The 18,048-nt window shown below is 40.4% G+C and overlaps 1 protein-coding gene across 1 annotated transcript in view; it reads right to left on the minus strand.

Moving 5' to 3' along the window:
- Positions 1–242: 242 nt before the first annotated feature.
- Positions 243–18,048, minus strand: part of brinp3a.2 (bone morphogenetic protein/retinoic acid inducible neural-specific 3a, tandem duplicate 2) — a gene marked incomplete at both ends in the record, with an annotated part of 32,312 nt that continues 14,506 nt past the window's right edge. The window contains 6 exons of the mRNA XM_083940185.1: positions 243–1,010; positions 1,911–2,253; positions 7,160–7,382; positions 9,319–9,555; positions 9,781–9,886; positions 15,946–16,136. Of these exons, the coding sequence (XP_083796311.1) occupies positions 243–1,010; positions 1,911–2,253; positions 7,160–7,382; positions 9,319–9,555; positions 9,781–9,886; positions 15,946–16,136 (1,868 nt within the window). The remainder of the gene's footprint in view (positions 1,011–1,910; positions 2,254–7,159; positions 7,383–9,318; positions 9,556–9,780; positions 9,887–15,945; positions 16,137–18,048) is intronic.

Below are 18,048 nucleotides of genomic sequence, written 5' to 3' on the forward strand. Positions count from 1 at the left end.
TCTCACAGATCCACTTTAATCTTTATTATATAGTTCTGAAGGTAGTTGCCACAAACACAAACCAAAGCAACCAGATGAGTACATTCTTCAGCTGTCCACAGACAGTTCTCGACTGATTTATCATACAGTTTAGTAATCCATTAAGACAGAACACAACTGTTAGCATCTTCATCACAATGGACACCATTCTTATGTCCAGGGGTTCTTCTTGAGGACAGTCCAGATATCCCTTCAAGCAGCTGTTAACTGCACAACTTGGTGGTCTCGTAATCCATCGAATTGGGCAGACGTGAGCTGAAGGCCTGTAAGGAGGCATGAATGCGAACCACTTCGCTGGCAGTCAGTTTGAGCCGGTGCCGCAGAAGACAAGCAAACAGGTCCAACCTCTGTTGACCTGGAGGGGACAGTCTGTTCACCCGGTCTCGTATTTCCAGGAGCTGAAGCATGGCAGTGTCCTGGGACCCTTGGGTGTATGGGTAGTCCAGCTGCAGAATCAAGTCACGGATAGCCTCCGGGTCAAAGTGCATGCTGTAGCCAAAGACCTGGATGCTGTTGATTTTCATGTAGCCCAGGTTCCGAGCAGGATCTGTCATTTCTAAGGGCTCATAATATATGCTGTCATTCAGTCCATCTTGAGTCTTTATCCTGCTCCTCAGGTAGATATGAATGGTTTCAAAGAATGTCTTCCACCTGTTGCCCAGTGTCAGAGTCCAGTTATAGCATTCGAAGGGCAGGTCCAGCTTGGTGGCCTGCCAGTCTGGAAAATTCTCATTGACAGGGATGTACCAGCTCTCTGAGTGGCTCCCTCCGAAAGGATTGATGTATAGAGTAAGGACAGGCTCCAGGGTGCTATTCTTTGTAAGGCAGATCTGGAGGGATACTCCCAGCAGCATGTGGACCATGTTGGACTTGTACTTGTTGCTCTTTAGCGTCAGCAGCATCCTCTTTCTCCATGATGGGTCAAACCAGCTGTTGAGTCGCATGTCATTGCTGATGAAGATTGCGTGGACCTGTTAGACACACAGACACATTCTGTGAGGTCTATCTTTTGGCAGATAAAACAGGAAGACATACAAAAGTACTAGGCCCAGATCGAAAAAGGCACATTGTGGTTATCAGGTACAATATATATGTAAGTGTAGTAATTGCAGGCCATGCTTTGGCCCAAAAGGACTGTTTATTTGAAACTTTTTTTTAAAAGAAGCAGCAGTTAAAAATAAAGACTTTTTGATGCACCAAAAACATTCTAATGTGCATGTGCAATGGGTCCAAAAAGCAAAAGTTTTGTTCACTTTTGTGAATCAAACTCGAGTGAGTAACAAATATTTAAATGTTTGGGGTGCCATCTCATAACATGCTATCCTGTTCTCTTAACACATCCTTGGGCACCACAATTATGTTGTAGAGCAAACATTCACTTCAGAAAAAAATGAAGGCATGGAAATGGGGGAAACAATTTAAAAGGCAATACAATAGGTACAAGGGTTGCTTCCACTTTCTGCATCTTCTCCCTAATTCTCTCTCTCTCTCTCTCTCTCTCTCTCTGTCCAATGTATAGCCTTTAGGATGAGATGCATCATCACTAGTGTTTTTTATCTGCTTCCTGTTTGAATGTCTATTTTATGTTTTTATGTGTAAAGCGTCTTTGAGAATTGAAAAAAAAAGTAAATTATTCTCTATGTTATTCAATGAACCACAAGCTGCCTCAGATGTGCATAACATCAAAACGAGTAATACATGGAAAAACATGGGGAAACTATGAAGTTTCTCAGTAGCCAGCAGCATAACACTTTATTATGCTCAGTGGCTCCCCTGAGTAAGTATATGCTCCCCAGGATACTACTCTGAAAGACACCTCAGCTCTTGGTCAAGCTGACACGATTAAACTAAAAGCTAAAAGAAAAAAATACCTCTAGCCTGCGGTCAGCTCTTTGCAGTAGGTAGCCCAGCTCCAAATCCTGAAGGTCTGTTTCAAATCCAAGGTAGTTCTCTGTAGAGTCCGCCACCATGGACCTGCAAGCCCCCTGCGTCAGGGCGAAGCCTGGGTTGCAGCTCCCGCAGCGGGTGTGGTTGTCTGGTGCACATGTGGCGCAGCCTGAGCCTTCCCCTACAGAGCATGGCGGTGGCAGCTGACAGGGGCTGTGTTCGTATCGGCAGCTGCAGCTATGGAGCTCCTCAGAGAATGCACCAAGTTGGTTGTTCTCTGAGCAATACAGGAGAGACTGCAAATGACTCAGCCAGTAAGACTGAGGCCTGCACCAGGGAAAGACAAACAGAAGGAAAAGGAAAAGAGAGAGAAAGTCATGGAGGGAGTGAATACTGAGCAGGGCTTATCGGATGAGCAGGTTTAATAGGTAGCTGCTTTATTAGGTCCAGGACACCTGTCTGGTTGTTCAGACAGCTTGCTCATTAAAATAATATAAAACATAATCAGCATAATGTGAGGCATGCAGATAGCCCTGAGTGGATTCAAGTAAGCAAGGTTTAGGTGAGGTCAAAGGATCTCTGTGAAAGACGTTTCTTTAAATGTGGAAACGGCTTATTATTTTGGGTCTTTTCATATATGGCAACATATGAGGTAAAAAGGTTTAGACAGTCACACACACTATCCTTTTATAAACTAAAATCAACTAAACATTGGGAGCAAGAAACACAAAAATGCAAGAGCTGGGTCCTTGGTGAGAAAAAAAGGCAGTAGAATTGGCAAGTAGCCAAAGGTGAAGCTGCCATTTCATTACTATATGTTAATTTAATAAATGTAAAAATGTCAATTCGATGGTCACCCGCATGAGGAATAATTAAAAACTAAGTTATATTGCCATTATTTCAACACATTTTTTCAACCATTATATATCAGCATTATATGTAAATGCATACTCCCCATTACTGTGAAGTATACCAGTTTTTTTAATGTCACAAAGTTCCTCATCAATGTAGGTTACACATACACAGAGTATGAGCACAAATACCGGTGTTTGAAAAGGAAGAGAAAGCGAGAGGCAGCAGGGAGAGAAAGTTGTCTTTGATCAGTTTGTGACATAAATATTAGAAGTGCCTTTCAGCTGCAGGGTAACTGACTATCAGACGTACATATAATTCCCCCATGTGGCCCAGAGTTTGATTCCCGTCTGTAGCACTTTCTTGACTGTGATCCCTGTATGCCTCTTATCCTCTTTGCTCACTGAAGAGTCGTAATGCACAGTACATACCGCTGGCTTTCCCTTTCAGAAAAAAACCCTTTTTCTTGAATAGGGTGTATTGTGGTAAACTTTATGCTAATCTGAAAATGTTTGCTGGATTACATTCAGGGCATCCTTCCACTGTGTCCCAACCTTATTATGAGCTTGGCAGTTAGAAGCAAGTCTGAGTTCAGAAAATCACTGATTTGAATATCAAAACCCCCTAAGGGAAAACAGGGGAAATGATGCAAAAGGGCTGTTCTTTTACATCCTGCGCTACCTGTTGCCATGCATTTCAGCCCTGATGGCTTCAGCAGAGCAAAGTGGTCACCAAAACAAGGCTGCAGTTGTACATTTGTTGTACATTTAGCATGTAGAGCATCCCTGCTTCCTGTAACTCTTCCTCCAAACCCCTACTGTAAATCACAGTGTCTTTGAACTTTTATGCCACATTTAAAGGAGCAGTCACCACAACATGAAAAAGTGAAATCAGCCAAATATTCTGTAGCCGTTTTTTTGATAAACCCTACATAAACTCCTCTCAGCAAGGGATTCAAAAGACTCAAGCTCTGTTTCTACTGTTAATAATTATGATAGGGGGAAGAAACAGGGGGATTGGTGGACTTTTAAATTAAAAATATTGGATTCCCTGACACAAGACCAGCAAATACTTAAATATAGAGCTTTGCTTGGAGTAATGTGCAATGCTTGAAGAATATGAACACCCAAATGGGATATTTGAACATTTCAATCTCAATCCATTGCCACTGATCTGCTGCTATAACAGGCTGCACTCGTGTGGTTGGGCAATAAAAAAATAAAACTCACAGTTAACCATTTAGAGTATGCCTAGCTTGAGTTGTTCTATCGGCTTCAGTGAACATGATCAAACAAATGTTGGCGACTGGAATCAATTGTCATTGTTCAGTATTGTGATTATTTCGAGAACCTTACCTATTACTCCTGTCAGAGGCAAACCAGTTAGTTATATAACACTAAAGCAAGCAAGCAAAAGCAGCTTGATGATATGCAATAATCACGCCCTCTGGCCATTGTCCCTCTGTTCAAATTCATGTAATTGAAATGGTGTGAGGCTGCAAGGATGAAATTGGTCTAATCTAGTGAATTACTTGACAAGTTAATTAAAAAGCTATGCAACACTTTTTGAGTCAAATCTTAATTGCACTCTCTTAATAATCAAACAAAGATGAGAGGACTCCTCCAGTGAAGCATTCAAGAGCTTGGCATATATGAAAAGATCTGGCACCTTTTTTTGGTTAAGAAGCCTTTTGCACATAAAAGACTTTTCCTAAGCTGATTAAAGCAGTATTGAAAACATCAATTGAATGGCAATGTGTATCATTACGCCTAATGGTGAAAAAGTTTGGGCACAAAGTGTGCTGTGCAGTCTTATCATTACCCGCCTAATAAAAGCCGAGCTGACTGATGCTTCCACTGGCTTATTCACTCATAATTGTCAACGCAGAGAAAAAGTAGCCCCCAGGAAGCAAAATCAATCACATATCTCTCATCTATCTAAAATGCCTCAAACAGGATGTTAAAGGGAAAGTGACTTTTTTGTTTGGGGGGGGTTCTGTTTCTCTCTCAGGCAAAACTGACAAGGATCCCATTCTCAATCTCTATTGTAGTATGAAGATTTCTGTGAAGAGTGAAAAGAAAGGGCAAGTTTCGTAGTTGATGTGGCGGTAAAAAACACAGATAAACAGCGCCTGGATGAGGGTGATGACGCTCCCACTCCTTTTCTTCGCATGTATGGGAATATCAGCTGCACAGATCAGTGATTAATGTGTGTTTTGGCAATGTGGATTTGGCAGATTAGGACTGAGAATAAAAAAGGAAAGATGAAAAGAAACTGAGAGACTGGACATTGAACAGAGTGCACTGTATAGATTAATCTGCCAGTTGATTTATGTGTTGTGCTCTCTAGCACCGCCTCCATTACTGTGGAAGCTCAGTCGATCCGAGCGCTCTGTGACTGACAGTAATGGTTGGATTCATCACCTTCGGCAATCAGCCCCTCTAATGGAGAAAGGTAGCCTCAGTGAATGTGAATTTTATTCAGTCTCAAAACACCGGCCTTAAATTCTGAAACTGTCCTGACCAGCATTATTCAAATGCTTGAAATTGCCTATTTTTTTACTGACAAGTGACCTCTTGTGAAGAATGTCTGTCCTTTCTTTACAGCTAAGACTGAAGGTGCATTATAGTGTAATAACATCACAGAAAAATTCACAGAGAAGATCCAAGGGAAAGGTAGGATTTATAAAATGTCCAGTGTTGACAGCAGAGATTTTCTTTATGTGTCCTGCTGCCAACATTCGTTTCACTTAATTTTGAGGGTAATATTTCACTACTTAACCAAGTGGTTTTGGTTCCCTAAACTAAACCTTGACCATAAAGAATTTAATAAATCTCTGAATCTAAGAATGATACAAAATTGTAATAGTGGAGCTTTCTTCTTTGCTGCCACAAAACCAATGCAGAGAGTGTGGTTTCATGGAGATGAAGTCCAATGAAATGAATCAATAAGAAGATTTCATAAAGATTTCATGAAGTCCAATAAAGATTTGATGGATGTGTGGGTTTCTGAAGTTGAAGTTTACCCGAGCAGCAGATAAAAGCAAAGTAAGCAAGGTAAGGTCATTAATGACTATCTGCAAGATGAAAAGATATGTGTCTATAAAAAGCAATCTAAATTGTTGTTGCAAAGGTAAAGCTCCTTCATAGTTTGAGATTTAGATAGCTATCCTGTTTTAATGGCATTTAGATAAAACTGTAATCCCTTACAATCATTAAAAGGGTATTGCAAAAGTATATATGCCACCACAGCAATGGTAGCCTGTTTACTTCCACCTACACCCCTGGTTTAGTATATACGGCTGTTAATTCTGATGTATCACCCTTTCCAAATACGATTTCCGGGTCCAAACGCTCCGTTGAAATAAAATTGACGACAACGGCAGAACGTGAACAATCACGATCACCTCTTTTGTCAGTTAGGCATCTTTTCTCATCGATAAGAAAGCCGTAAAATGACAATTATGTTGTTATTTCAAAACTCAGATCTGTTCAAACAACGGGGAACACGGCACTGCAGCGTCTCAGAAATACAAGGCTTGGATCTGCTTGGACCTGGAACGGAATGTTTTGAAAGGGCGTTACGTCACGTCTTAACATCCGAAAACTGTAGATGTCATAGCTGGTGCGGACAAAACGGTGGTATTTGAATACCTGGAAATGAGAAGGGGCTGGATGTGTTTCTTGTGTTTCCCACTATCTGTGTCTTTCTCTCCCTGTCTGTGTTTCTGTCTGTGTGTCGGGCATGGATGAGGCTCCTTTCCTGGCTCCCAACTTCACGCACCTTCTTGCAATCAGCTCATCACCTCCCTCAGTGCTCTCACCTGTCATCCATTAGCTCTACAGTACTTCTACCGCAGCTCTTCACCCACTCGTTGCCGGATCGTTGTTTCCGCTTTAGTGGTACACACCCTCAGGCTCTAGACTTTTTATCTCTGTATCTCTGTTTCCTAGGTTCACCACATTGCCTCCTGTCAACCAGCTAGTCTGCCTGTAATTCTGGCCATTCAACCAAAGCTCCTCATCTCTCACTCCAACCCCTCCTTACTGTGCCGCAGCACCACCATCTTCAAATCCAGCAGCCATACGTCTGGGATTATTGCCTTATCTCAGTTTCTATTTCCAAGAAATTAGCAATAAATCTCTTCAAACTCACTTCCTGTGTCTGCGCTTGGGTCCTCATTTCACTGGTCATAACAATAGAGAGAACTGCAGGTTGTGACTAGATGTACAGGAGCTTTGAGCAAACCTTGTCATCAAACACAAATGTACAAAAACATAACTACAATGCAAAAAGGCTTTGTCAAATGATATCAAATTGTCAGACATATATAATTAATATACAGTACACATGAGATGCGTGTTTCAGCAGTTGCGCTCACCGATCTCTTGGTAGGCGGACTTGGGGCTGTCGGTGACATCTTTTACTGAGGCTGAAGAGCTTGAAGATGACTCTCTGGGCTCGTCTGGAGAGGACTCGCATGCTGTTCTCCAGCTGCTCATACCGCCATTGGAACGAGCTGTCCATAGACCACAAGTGCTGGATGCTTGATACGTTCAGGAAGTAGTTCTGGGGTAGTCTCGCATAGAATGCCTTGAATTCATCTATAACCACAGAAAAGACAAATTCGAGGGGACATCTACCACAACAGATGTTTGTCTATTAAAACCAGATTTTTCATTAAAGCTTTGACATTTTACTTAAACATATGGTTGGCACTAACTCAATCTGTAGGGACTTGGCTTGATTGGCGAGTTCAAGTCCCTGTTGGATCAAGTATGGTTTGTGGATTAGTAGCAGGAGAGGTGCCAGTTCACTTCCTGGGCACTGCTGAGGTGCCTTGACTCTAACTGCTCTGGTAACTTTGACATATTTCTACATCTGATCCATGTTCATATGTGTGTGTAAATAAAGTGAAATAACAACAGAATAAAAAAAACATATTTCCCCAAGGTGATGAATAAAAAGTCATTGTTAATGTATATGATGGCCCCATGGTAACACTTTACTTTGATTTTTCTGTCCTGTATTTACAACATGTCATGGTAGCTACTTAATGCTTGGCCTCTATTATTAACCTCCTACTTTCATAAAATATATTTACCAGTCAAGAATGACAAACTGACATACCTCACAAATAAAATGTGGCTACAGGACGTTTTCTGATTGTGAACCTCAACACACTATTAAACGATTGACCGGTGCATTTGGGATTGTGGGATGTTATAAAACACAGAGGATGCACCGTCGTGTCCTCCAGTTTGAGGCGAAACAGGGCTGTATTCCTCAGTTGTATTTGAAGGAAAGTTTGAAATTGGACAGACCTTGGCAGCCAATTGGGCCAAGAAATGTAGACTTTGGATTACCTTGAATTGGGACACAGCACCTGGCAGATAGTGCTTTGAAAAGTGAGCTCAAACATTTTTGAGTGGAACTCAAAGAGGATAAAAGACACAAGATGGTTCCACTTTGAAGCTAAAAGCATTTATTAAATGGGAATGTTGGTGTACTGATACAGGTGAAGCTTTACCTAAGTGTATTTTTTTTGTCATTTTTATCCCTAAACGTGAACGTGCACTCGTCTCCTTTTACACTGCACTGTTATGTTTTTTCAATATTTCAATTTTTTCAATATTTCTTCGTCATCATCACTTAAATTGCACGTGAAATAAGTTAATTATGTTTAATGTGTGAGTGCAACAGCATCTCACAATGAGTTACAATAACCCTTGCCTAAAACAATGGGTCTACTCTTTGGATATTGTAGAAGCATATTCTTTAATCTTTATAGTTAAGTCCTGTTTTGTCATCATTTGGTTCAATGTTAACAAAAAAACAAAAACAAACAACAAGCATTGGTACGAGAGTGAGTGACTCTTTGATCTCCATCTTTTTCAATGCTTCGACCACTTCTTGGAGTCATATATTTTATAACACTTAGGATTCAGGATTCTCGGCACGTTCCTGTCCTAAACTAGATACCCAGCTATTAAACATAAACTTTGAAAGTAATTGCACGTTTCAGCTGAATCTAAGGAGTGGAAAAAAGACAGCCATTTTGATTTTACCTGAGTAATAACCACCAGGGCAGGGTGACCAATCACAGCAATAATAACCAAACATTATGCTAAGTGCTCCAGCTCAAACTCTGTTTCCCTAGTGATATGAAAAGCTGGACTTGTAATAAATGGGTTTTATAGCTGATTAATCTCCTTAAGAAATATTGTAAACTATCAGAGCCGAAAGCTGTTGGGTTTTTTTAATCCTGTCCTGGTTCACTGGTCATTTTTTCATGCAGATAGTGTTCCAGGACCCAGCTATTATAGTTCACCTATAAATCATAAAATAGGGAGGAACATACCTATATGAACTTCACTCAGATTTAACAGTGCAGATAAAACACTTGAATTCCTCCTCACTCCCTCTCATATGAATGCTCGTATGAATGATTCATATTCTAAAAGTTTGATTTTCCTGCATTTAGGAGGCCTGCAATGTGACAGGGGAGCAAAAAAGGGGAGCAAAAATCCATTATTTTACCTGATTCCTCAAACTCTTTATAGAGAATCCCCCATGTCTCTGTGATCCTCTCCAGGCTCTCTTCCATGGCTTGGATGTCCATATAGGGACAGTTGCACTCTGGGAACTTGGGGTCACAATGGCACCAGCAGTCATTGTCCTTGCACACAAATTCACCCTCTCCATTACAGGCTATGTAGCTGAGAGCAGCCTGCACAAAGCTTTCTCTCAAGTAGTCTGGGAGGATGACCTGCAAGCCTGTGAAACCAAGCTAGGTTCAGTATAGTAATAGAACTGCGGACGTAGGGATTGACAGTGAAAGTAAAGCGGTGATATAGTGTTGGCAGAGCTTATGTCTTACTTTATAAAATCTATAAATCTGTATTTTGCTGTAGTTCATCCCATGTGTATATACTTTTCAGAATAATCTTTAAAACATATCATGACAAGCACAATAACACTGGTAAAAAAAATCATACAAACCTTGCAGCTGGACCTTATTTTCAGGGCTCTGAACCAGCACCGAGCTAACAGAGTCAAGGTTGTCGTAATTGCTGCATCCAAGAGGACCTGTGCGGGTCTCTGTCACCTGGGCAACAACAAATAAAATTCCCATTCATGCATTTTACACAGCATCCATTTAAGAACATGGTTAAAGGTTGAATACGAAGAATGAGTATAGTGATCACATGATAATAGTTGCAACAACAAAAAATAAATCCAGCAGTCGGGTTGCTATGTTCAGCCGACCCCGCCTAGTAGCCTACAGGAGACCGGAGTCTGTTTGAGCCTGTTTGAACTCATCCCCTCTGGCAAATCCACCATAAAAACAAGTATTGCAGAGGAGTTTGACTAACAATTAATGTTACTAACTAGTTACTGGTACCGTTAGCCTACAGTAGCCTACAGCAGCTACTGTACAGCCTACAGTAGCTGCGCCCAACAACAGACAACCCTGGCAGCCCGCAATGCCTATTGGCTGGTATGATGTAAACAGAATGTGACAGAAAGTCATTGTCAAACCCGTCAAAAAATATATATATTTTTTTTTTTTTATGGAAGAGCAATAACTTCATTCTGTATCCCTCAAAACGCCCCGTGGTCATTTTATTTTTTTTAAATATATATCTTATAATAAAGATTCTACATATTCAACCTTTTAAGTTATATTCATTTACAAAAAATATTTAACGGTGGTTCTAAATTTTAGTTTGAGGGGACGTAAAGAAAACATGTCTTGCATGTAACATAAATGACCTTCTCTCTTCTGCTTACATAAAGTAATTCTACACAATCGATTGTCCTCGTTAATGTGGAAGAAACGGCAGAACTGGGTAAGCTCATTTAGATTCCAAATTGCTGTAAGAGTGTGAGAGTCATTTAGAATGCTACTCGTTTCTTTTTTTGTCTCGTCACTGATTGAAGACATCTCGATTGACCTTTGCCACAAAGCCGCTCCAGCAAAGCACCCTTTTTCACTTCATTTGCAAGAGATCCTATTTCAGTGCTCTCCCTTTTTGTTGCTGTGACACGGCGATGAGCATCTAACTGATTCTCATTTTTCTCTCTTTGTGGTTCTGGGACACCATATTTTGTTCAGCGATTTGTCCTGGTCAGGCTTGTCAGAGGACAGTTGGTGTAAAGTGACAGATGGATGAGGCGAGACAATGAGGGTCAGTCGATCAGTAACACAATCATACAGGGCTGAAGGGCTTGGGAACTCATATGAGGCCCCTGCTGCAGGGAAGCAAAAACTCACTCCTGGTCTCTTTAATCAAAAGCCTAATCCAGAAGAAAGGGGTTTGTGAGAGGAAGACGAAATATCCTCTGGGAATGAGAAAAGGAAAATGAAGATCATTTGAGTGCAATTCTTTGACAATAATATTCATATGACATTATCAATCCCTTGTTTCCCTCATGAGGGATCGTAATGCTGATATGAATGTGAGGAAATGAGATACAACCGTTGGTTTCAAACCACATGAATATTAAATCCTTATAAGGAATTATTTGATATGCCATATGATATGCCATATGGCAAAACGTTGACTGATGAGCATAGCATTCAATTTCCGTTTTGCATAGCAGCTGCTATTCACTGTAGATACATTCTGGTATATTAAAAATTCTTAATAGGACATTATTGGCCACCTGTATGGCATGTGGTTGTTGGAGGGAATGAGGCAAAAGCTGGAGTTTTGTGGAAGATTTGTGCCTTTCTTTGGTGTGATGTATTTTTCATTTTTATTTCATGTTGTGAACTTTTAGTCCAGGCGCCATAGTGCATACAAAGTATTCAGTGACTCATTTAAACAGCAGAGTGGGAGCACGAGAAGGACAGAAAGTTTTGATCAATGCCACATACACTTTATGAGTAATTCTAAATACTGAAATCCTCTGCATTACAACAAACATTTAGCACATACTGAATGTTTATTAATTATGTCCCTGCTTTTTTTTTAAATAGCTTCACAGAGGAGATGAGATATGATCCAAATTGGAAGCATATTAAATGATTTAGTGCCACTAGAGGGAAGTAGACTCACTGTCACTGCCTGCTACTGTATATTGCCATGGGATATTTAACACATTTTTTTCCATCTGCACTTTGGGCCATGCCGAGCCCAACCACGGCGTTCTTCATTTCCATGAACAGTTATAGCATGCTGATCTACGCCTGAGAAGGACCTTCTCCAGAGCAGGACGAACGCCCACCAAAACAGCCTCTGAGCAGGGCTGCGGTTACGTCTAACAGCGATGGCCATGATGTCTCTCCAACTCATGTGCTGACCAGAGAAAGCCTTTTTCTCTCTGTGTTTAGCTCTCTGTAGTTGTGTAGCTTCTAACTAGATCTCTATGGTTTAGAAGTAGGTTTCCTTGGTCTGGCTACATATTCATCAAACATACAATAGAGCACTACTAGCAGCCTCACTATTCATATCCACTTGATGAATGTAAGTCCAATATTCTCATTTTACTGAATCCAATATTCTCCTTTTAGCTCTTCTTTGGTCTACACCAAGCCCCCACCACAGCGACTTCCTGGTTGATCCAATAAGGAAGGTCCAAAAACTACAGTTCACCGAATGTCAACTAGGGTCAGGTTTCATAACAGAGCAATCTCTCATTGAACCCCATGTTAAACAGGCTGTTTTCACAGCACAATTAAACCTATTTAAGGCCTGGTACAAAAAAAATAAATTCTAGTCTGTATGTTTAGGTCATATCTCCATGACAACACTGAGGGGGTTGAATTTTTTTGAACCAGGCTACTTTTTTTTTTATTGGAGGTTAAAGTTTATGAATAATTGCTGGCGCGGCCTCCAGTAACACCTGGCCCTCACTTCTCCTCGGAGGAATACGTCAACCAGATGGACGTATCTCCCTCCCCCCAACGTCATATCAATGCCTTTTTTTGGTAAGAGGAAATCAAAATCTGACAAGATGGCGACTCCCGTAGGGGAGAACGATCAAGTTGAGAGAAAAGACCTCAATGGAGAGGCTTCGGCTATGTTTTATACAGTCTATGGTCTGCACCAGCTACTGAGGAAACTATCTTAAATTTTCTTCACCCGCCAGCTAGTATTTGATGTAGGAGTTGGGGATAATCACTACAAGCAACACCATTGGCATATCCATTTGATTAGGGTTGGGAATTGATAAGATTTTATTGATCCCAAAGCAGGTGCCCATTCTGCTTTTAGGTCCAATTCTTTATCGATTCCCTTAATGATTCCTGATCAATTTTCAAGTTTGCATCACCAACGCAACAGTTTTATTATCTCTGAGTCTGAGCACAGTGTGGATGAAATGAGAGAATATTTGTACAGCTTTCTTTTATATTTAGGTTTTCAGGTTTTTCAAAGAGAAACTCTTCTAAGCCTGCCTGCATGGTGCTTATGTTATTATAACGCCAGGCTTTGAATAATTTCATCCTCAGCCATGACTCCTTCTTGTTGTTTCCAGCAGCGTAGAATCATGAGTTTGACGTCATTGTTTTGCAATGCAACGCTGTCAGGAAAAATATGCCTGCATTGATTGAGTTGATAAGCTCGGGGGCATATGATTCTGGTTCAGACACAAAAGTAAGCATCAGCATACTGTCACACTGTTTGTGTTGTGTTTATCTGTCTGAAATCTCTTTTGTTATAGTTTTACGCAACTTTTTATTCTTGTATCTGTGTCCTTGTATATGCTGTAAAAATAAAGTTTGGTCAAGTTATCCATCTATCTACAGTAATAGTGCAGACACTAATCAATCGAGTCGGAAGGGAACACAAAAATTGAATTTCTCTGCCATGATGAGGACACAAAACAATTGAGAGGCTGCCCATGAGATGAAAATACAGACATTCCTGCTGTTTCCTCACTCAAGGCTGTCACCTTGTTCATCACTATTTGCAGACAGACGAGCAAATTTGGCCCTGATGGAGCCAGGTGGGGATATTTTCATTGATTCAGTCTATGAAATTTTCATTGTGACAGAAATGATCCCTGACACTCTCGAACAACTCAAGGCATTACTCATTGTACAGACAAGCTGACCTGATCACAGACTGCTCTGTGCTGTGACTTTTTTGTAATAGCCCAAATTTCCACAGTAAATCTCCAGCACAGCTCAACAGTAACAGGCTTTTTCCCAAAATGAGCTTCAATTTCCCCTTTGCATGAAGACAGCAGGGGGGTCTTTGTCTCACCAGCCCTCTCTCATTCATTCCTAAATTTGTTCGATTTCAGACTCATGCAGAGGAGCGCTTCGTTGTTCAGCTGCTGTGTGGGTCAACGCCCTGTAGAAATGCATGAGTGCCGAGGAATGTGTCGCTGCTTTGACTCACTTTCTAAGGTGATGGAGGGGAATCTCTCCTCTTTCCACTTCCCACCTGTCAGTTACACCAGATGACTGTCTTTGGAGCATGAAAGCACACTCTCTCCCTCTCTGTAGCTACAGAAAAATCCAAATTCCAAAGAAATGGAGCAGACAAAAGCATCTGCCTTAGCACCTCTGATGCGCCCACCTTCGCTCTAAAAAGAAATACCCAACAGTCCCTGAACACAATGGAGTGAGAGGACAGAGCTTTGATATAAGTACAGGGATTCTGATTCATGTTCTGTTACAACATAGAAAGCTATACTTCACGAGTAATGAAAAAGGCGGAAAGGAGGGTCATCTTCTGCTCCATGGCCCTATTAACCCCATGCCGCCTGCAGGTGACAACCGGAGGCAGAAACCTGTCACAAGCTGTGTTTCACAAGATTCATTTATCTTCCTCCCCACCATATGTGCTCATCACGGAGCTTCCTCCAGACCTGATGGGCTCACGGTGGCTCAAGATCATATCTCATCACATGCAGGCTGATAAAAACCATCATCTTCCACTTTATTTTCATCATCCCTATCATTGTATTATAAAAAGGAAATCATGACACTTTTAGAAATGCTGTTTTGTCTTTGCAAATGAAACCTGAAAGGAAGAGACAAATTAAAACTTTAAAATTAAAATACAATTGAAATACACTTGGAATCTGTGATTGTTTCTAAAGCACTGTTCATACGATTAATAGGTGAACAGAACATAATAAACTTTTTTGTGGCTCAGTTTACTTATTTAGTACAGTATTCTTTAATCATATTTACTTGACTAACACCTGTTTAAGTTCTTGTCAGCTTTTATATTTTGGCTAATGTTTATAACCTGCTAGGAATCGCATTGCAATGTTGTTATCAGAGACAAAAACATAAACGGTCTCTTAAATTGTTAAAGTCATTATGTCCACATATTTCCTGGGGGACTGCTGTGAATTTCATCATATCATATCACTTCTAGCTATGGTGATTGTCTTTGCTTTTGTTCAAAGTAGGGTTTTATAAGAAGCTTCTCTGGGCAGCTTCCCATTTTAGCAGTTTCATTTGGCAGCGAGAGATAAATCCTTCAACCCACAACTCATGTAACATGGTTTTGTTCATGCTCACTAACAAAACCAGTCTGGTGGTTTATAACAAAGGATAAAAAAGAGGCAGCAGGAGCACAGCGTTTTATGTTTGTGATCCCTGGCTTCTTGGAATAGAGCACTTGCTCTCCGCTGTTGAAGAAAAGACTTTGTTTTTTCCCTGTAGTGCTTCTTTCTTTTTTATACTGGTGATACCAACTTCAGTGTAAATGACTTAATAATTAAACAGTTACTCTTATACTTACTTACTCATTACACTTACTTACTCGTTAGACTTTATTACATCCCAATTTTGCCTAAATGAGCTACTTGGCTTATTTAAAGTCTAGTTAAAGGTCTTTTTTTAAAGTGAATTGGCCATATGTCTCCATTTGTCACTATGGATACAGGGTGTTTACATTTACTTGATGATTTCAGAAAAAATAAAAAATCTGAGTTGGAAAAAATATGGTATTCAAACACAGGAAAACAGTTTAAACACTATGTGTAACATAAACAACAAGAGGTTGCTGAAAAAGTAGGAGAGACCGTATCCCACAAGCCTTTTTTACCATCTCAGCTTATTGTCATATATAATGACATTGACTTGATTCTGGGCTGATGAAAGATTAAAGAAGATTGGATTTTTGATAATCAAGGCATTGAACTAGCCTTTGAATGTGCCCCAGGAACTCAACAGTAGACATACAAAGGCATTACCTTGATGGCAGTGGAGGCGATCTGGATGTGGTGCAACTTGCGAAGCGTGCTCTCCCTGTCGATGAAGTAGGAGGCAGCCAGCTGGTGCAGGGCTTCCAGAGTCACAGCGGACGAGTTACCAGAGTAATCGCTCACCTCTGCTTTTTTACTCAGTTTCCTCTTGTCCACAAATATCGTTAAGGCCTCTTCTCCTGCACAAAAGCAATATTTTCATACATTATGTGTTACTATTAAGGGCTTCTCAAAGGCTAAGGTGTGCCCCCCCCCCCCCCCCCAAAATAAATAAATCTAATAGTTATTATTTTAAGTGATTTCTGGTGTATCTATCTTTGGTGCTAAGCTCATTTGCTGAGGTGTTTAGTCACTGCACTTCCTACAAATCCTGTGTCAATCAAACAGTTTGCCAAATTTGTCAGATATTTTCACGATAACTTCCTTTTAATTAGAGTTGACTGTCTGCATTTGGCACTCTTTTATAGCTGCACATGATACCTTTTTTGTTTTAATTTAGTCCAATTAATCTACATGTTAACACTTTGACATAATTACCACAATTAGGATAGGCAACATCACTGCATCAGTAGCTACTGATCCCACCAATCAGCCCTTCATAAGTCTAGGGGCCATGGTGCAGCAGACTCTTTGCCTGAGAGTTCCCAAGACACTGCACATCATATTCCTCATCTTAATGCAGTGTTAATGCTTCAGGGCCATATTTCTGCCGACTGCCTTTCTTCCTCAGCTGCTGAAGGGCACCCTCTTAATATCACAATCTATTTATTAATTTCATTAAGTCCATATGTTTCTGAACACAGAGGCAATCCATTCAGAACCACAGAGGCATATCTATGGCAACAATCCAAGGCAAACTCCTCATTCTCCTCTCTTCATACCACTAAGTGCTGGCTGGGAGCCAAAGGGGCTGCATCAGCTAGGGCAGCTGGTAGGGTTGCATTATATGCAGCCACTCACAACAGCAACCTTTTCTAAGCCAGAAGTGGGGTCTAAAATAATTGACAAGTGTTGCTCTATAACAGCAAATCGGCTTTGCAATACTTGCCTGGACCTTTCTGGCATCTTAAGTCGTATTTTTCCCTTCTTTTTCCTTCGCTCAGAGGACCATTTATGCTTGTTGATTTATCACGATGCAAAAACCAGAAATGGGGCGACTCTAACTGAAAGTGACGAGTTTACAGTACACAGGCTTTTACAAGTATTCATACAGTACATCTTTGAATTACAATATCTCTACTGCCAGTGGCATATTATTTAACCATGATGCATTGTTCAGTAACTTACTGTGACTGATTTATTGTGCCATGTCAATCTGTTTTCCATATGCAACGCCTGGGGAAGCAAACTCTAAAAGCTTTCATCAACGCAAATTGTATACTTTACTGAGGTCTATATCATCTGGGAGAGAAATCATTCCTAAAAGTGCATTCTTCCCTCATACTGCTACAATGCAATACTTTGCCTCATTAGCTCTACTGGAATATAACAACAACAATACTTGAGCATGAGCATCAGCTGACTTTACCTAAGTCCAAAAATCGTTCTCTGATACTTGCTGTATTGAGTTAACATAATTTTAATCCATATTTGCAGGGTCCTCATTTTTAATCAAGTCAAAGACTGTCTGAAATCAAGGCCCCATTGTTCTTAACATCAATGTGATTTTTGCTCCTTTGTTATTGGAAATTGCAAACATGTTGAGCGAAATTGTAGTGCTTTAAATAAGAAACAAAGGGGTGCATGACTTTGTGAAGAACTAAATACCAGTGGAGTCAGTTGGCAAATGTATTCAAAAGGTTAAATTAGTTACCATAGAGATATCTAAACCAATATTCGCCCAGGACTAACTGAAAAAGAGAAGGCTACTTTAGTCTAAGACTGTCTGAAATCAAGGCCCCATTGTTCTTAACATCAATGTGATATTTGCTCCTTTGTTATTGGAAATTGCAAACATGTTGAGCTACAGTGTAGTGCTTTAAATATGAAACTAAGGGGTGCATGACTTTGTGAAGAACTAAATACCAGTGGAGTCAGTTGGCAAATGTATTCAAAAGGTTAAATAAGTTACCATAGAGATATCAAAACCAA

Source organism: Echiichthys vipera (genome assembly GCF_963691815.1).
Source record: "Echiichthys vipera genome assembly, chromosome: 3".
NCBI lineage: Eukaryota > Metazoa > Chordata > Actinopteri > Perciformes > Trachinidae > Echiichthys > Echiichthys vipera.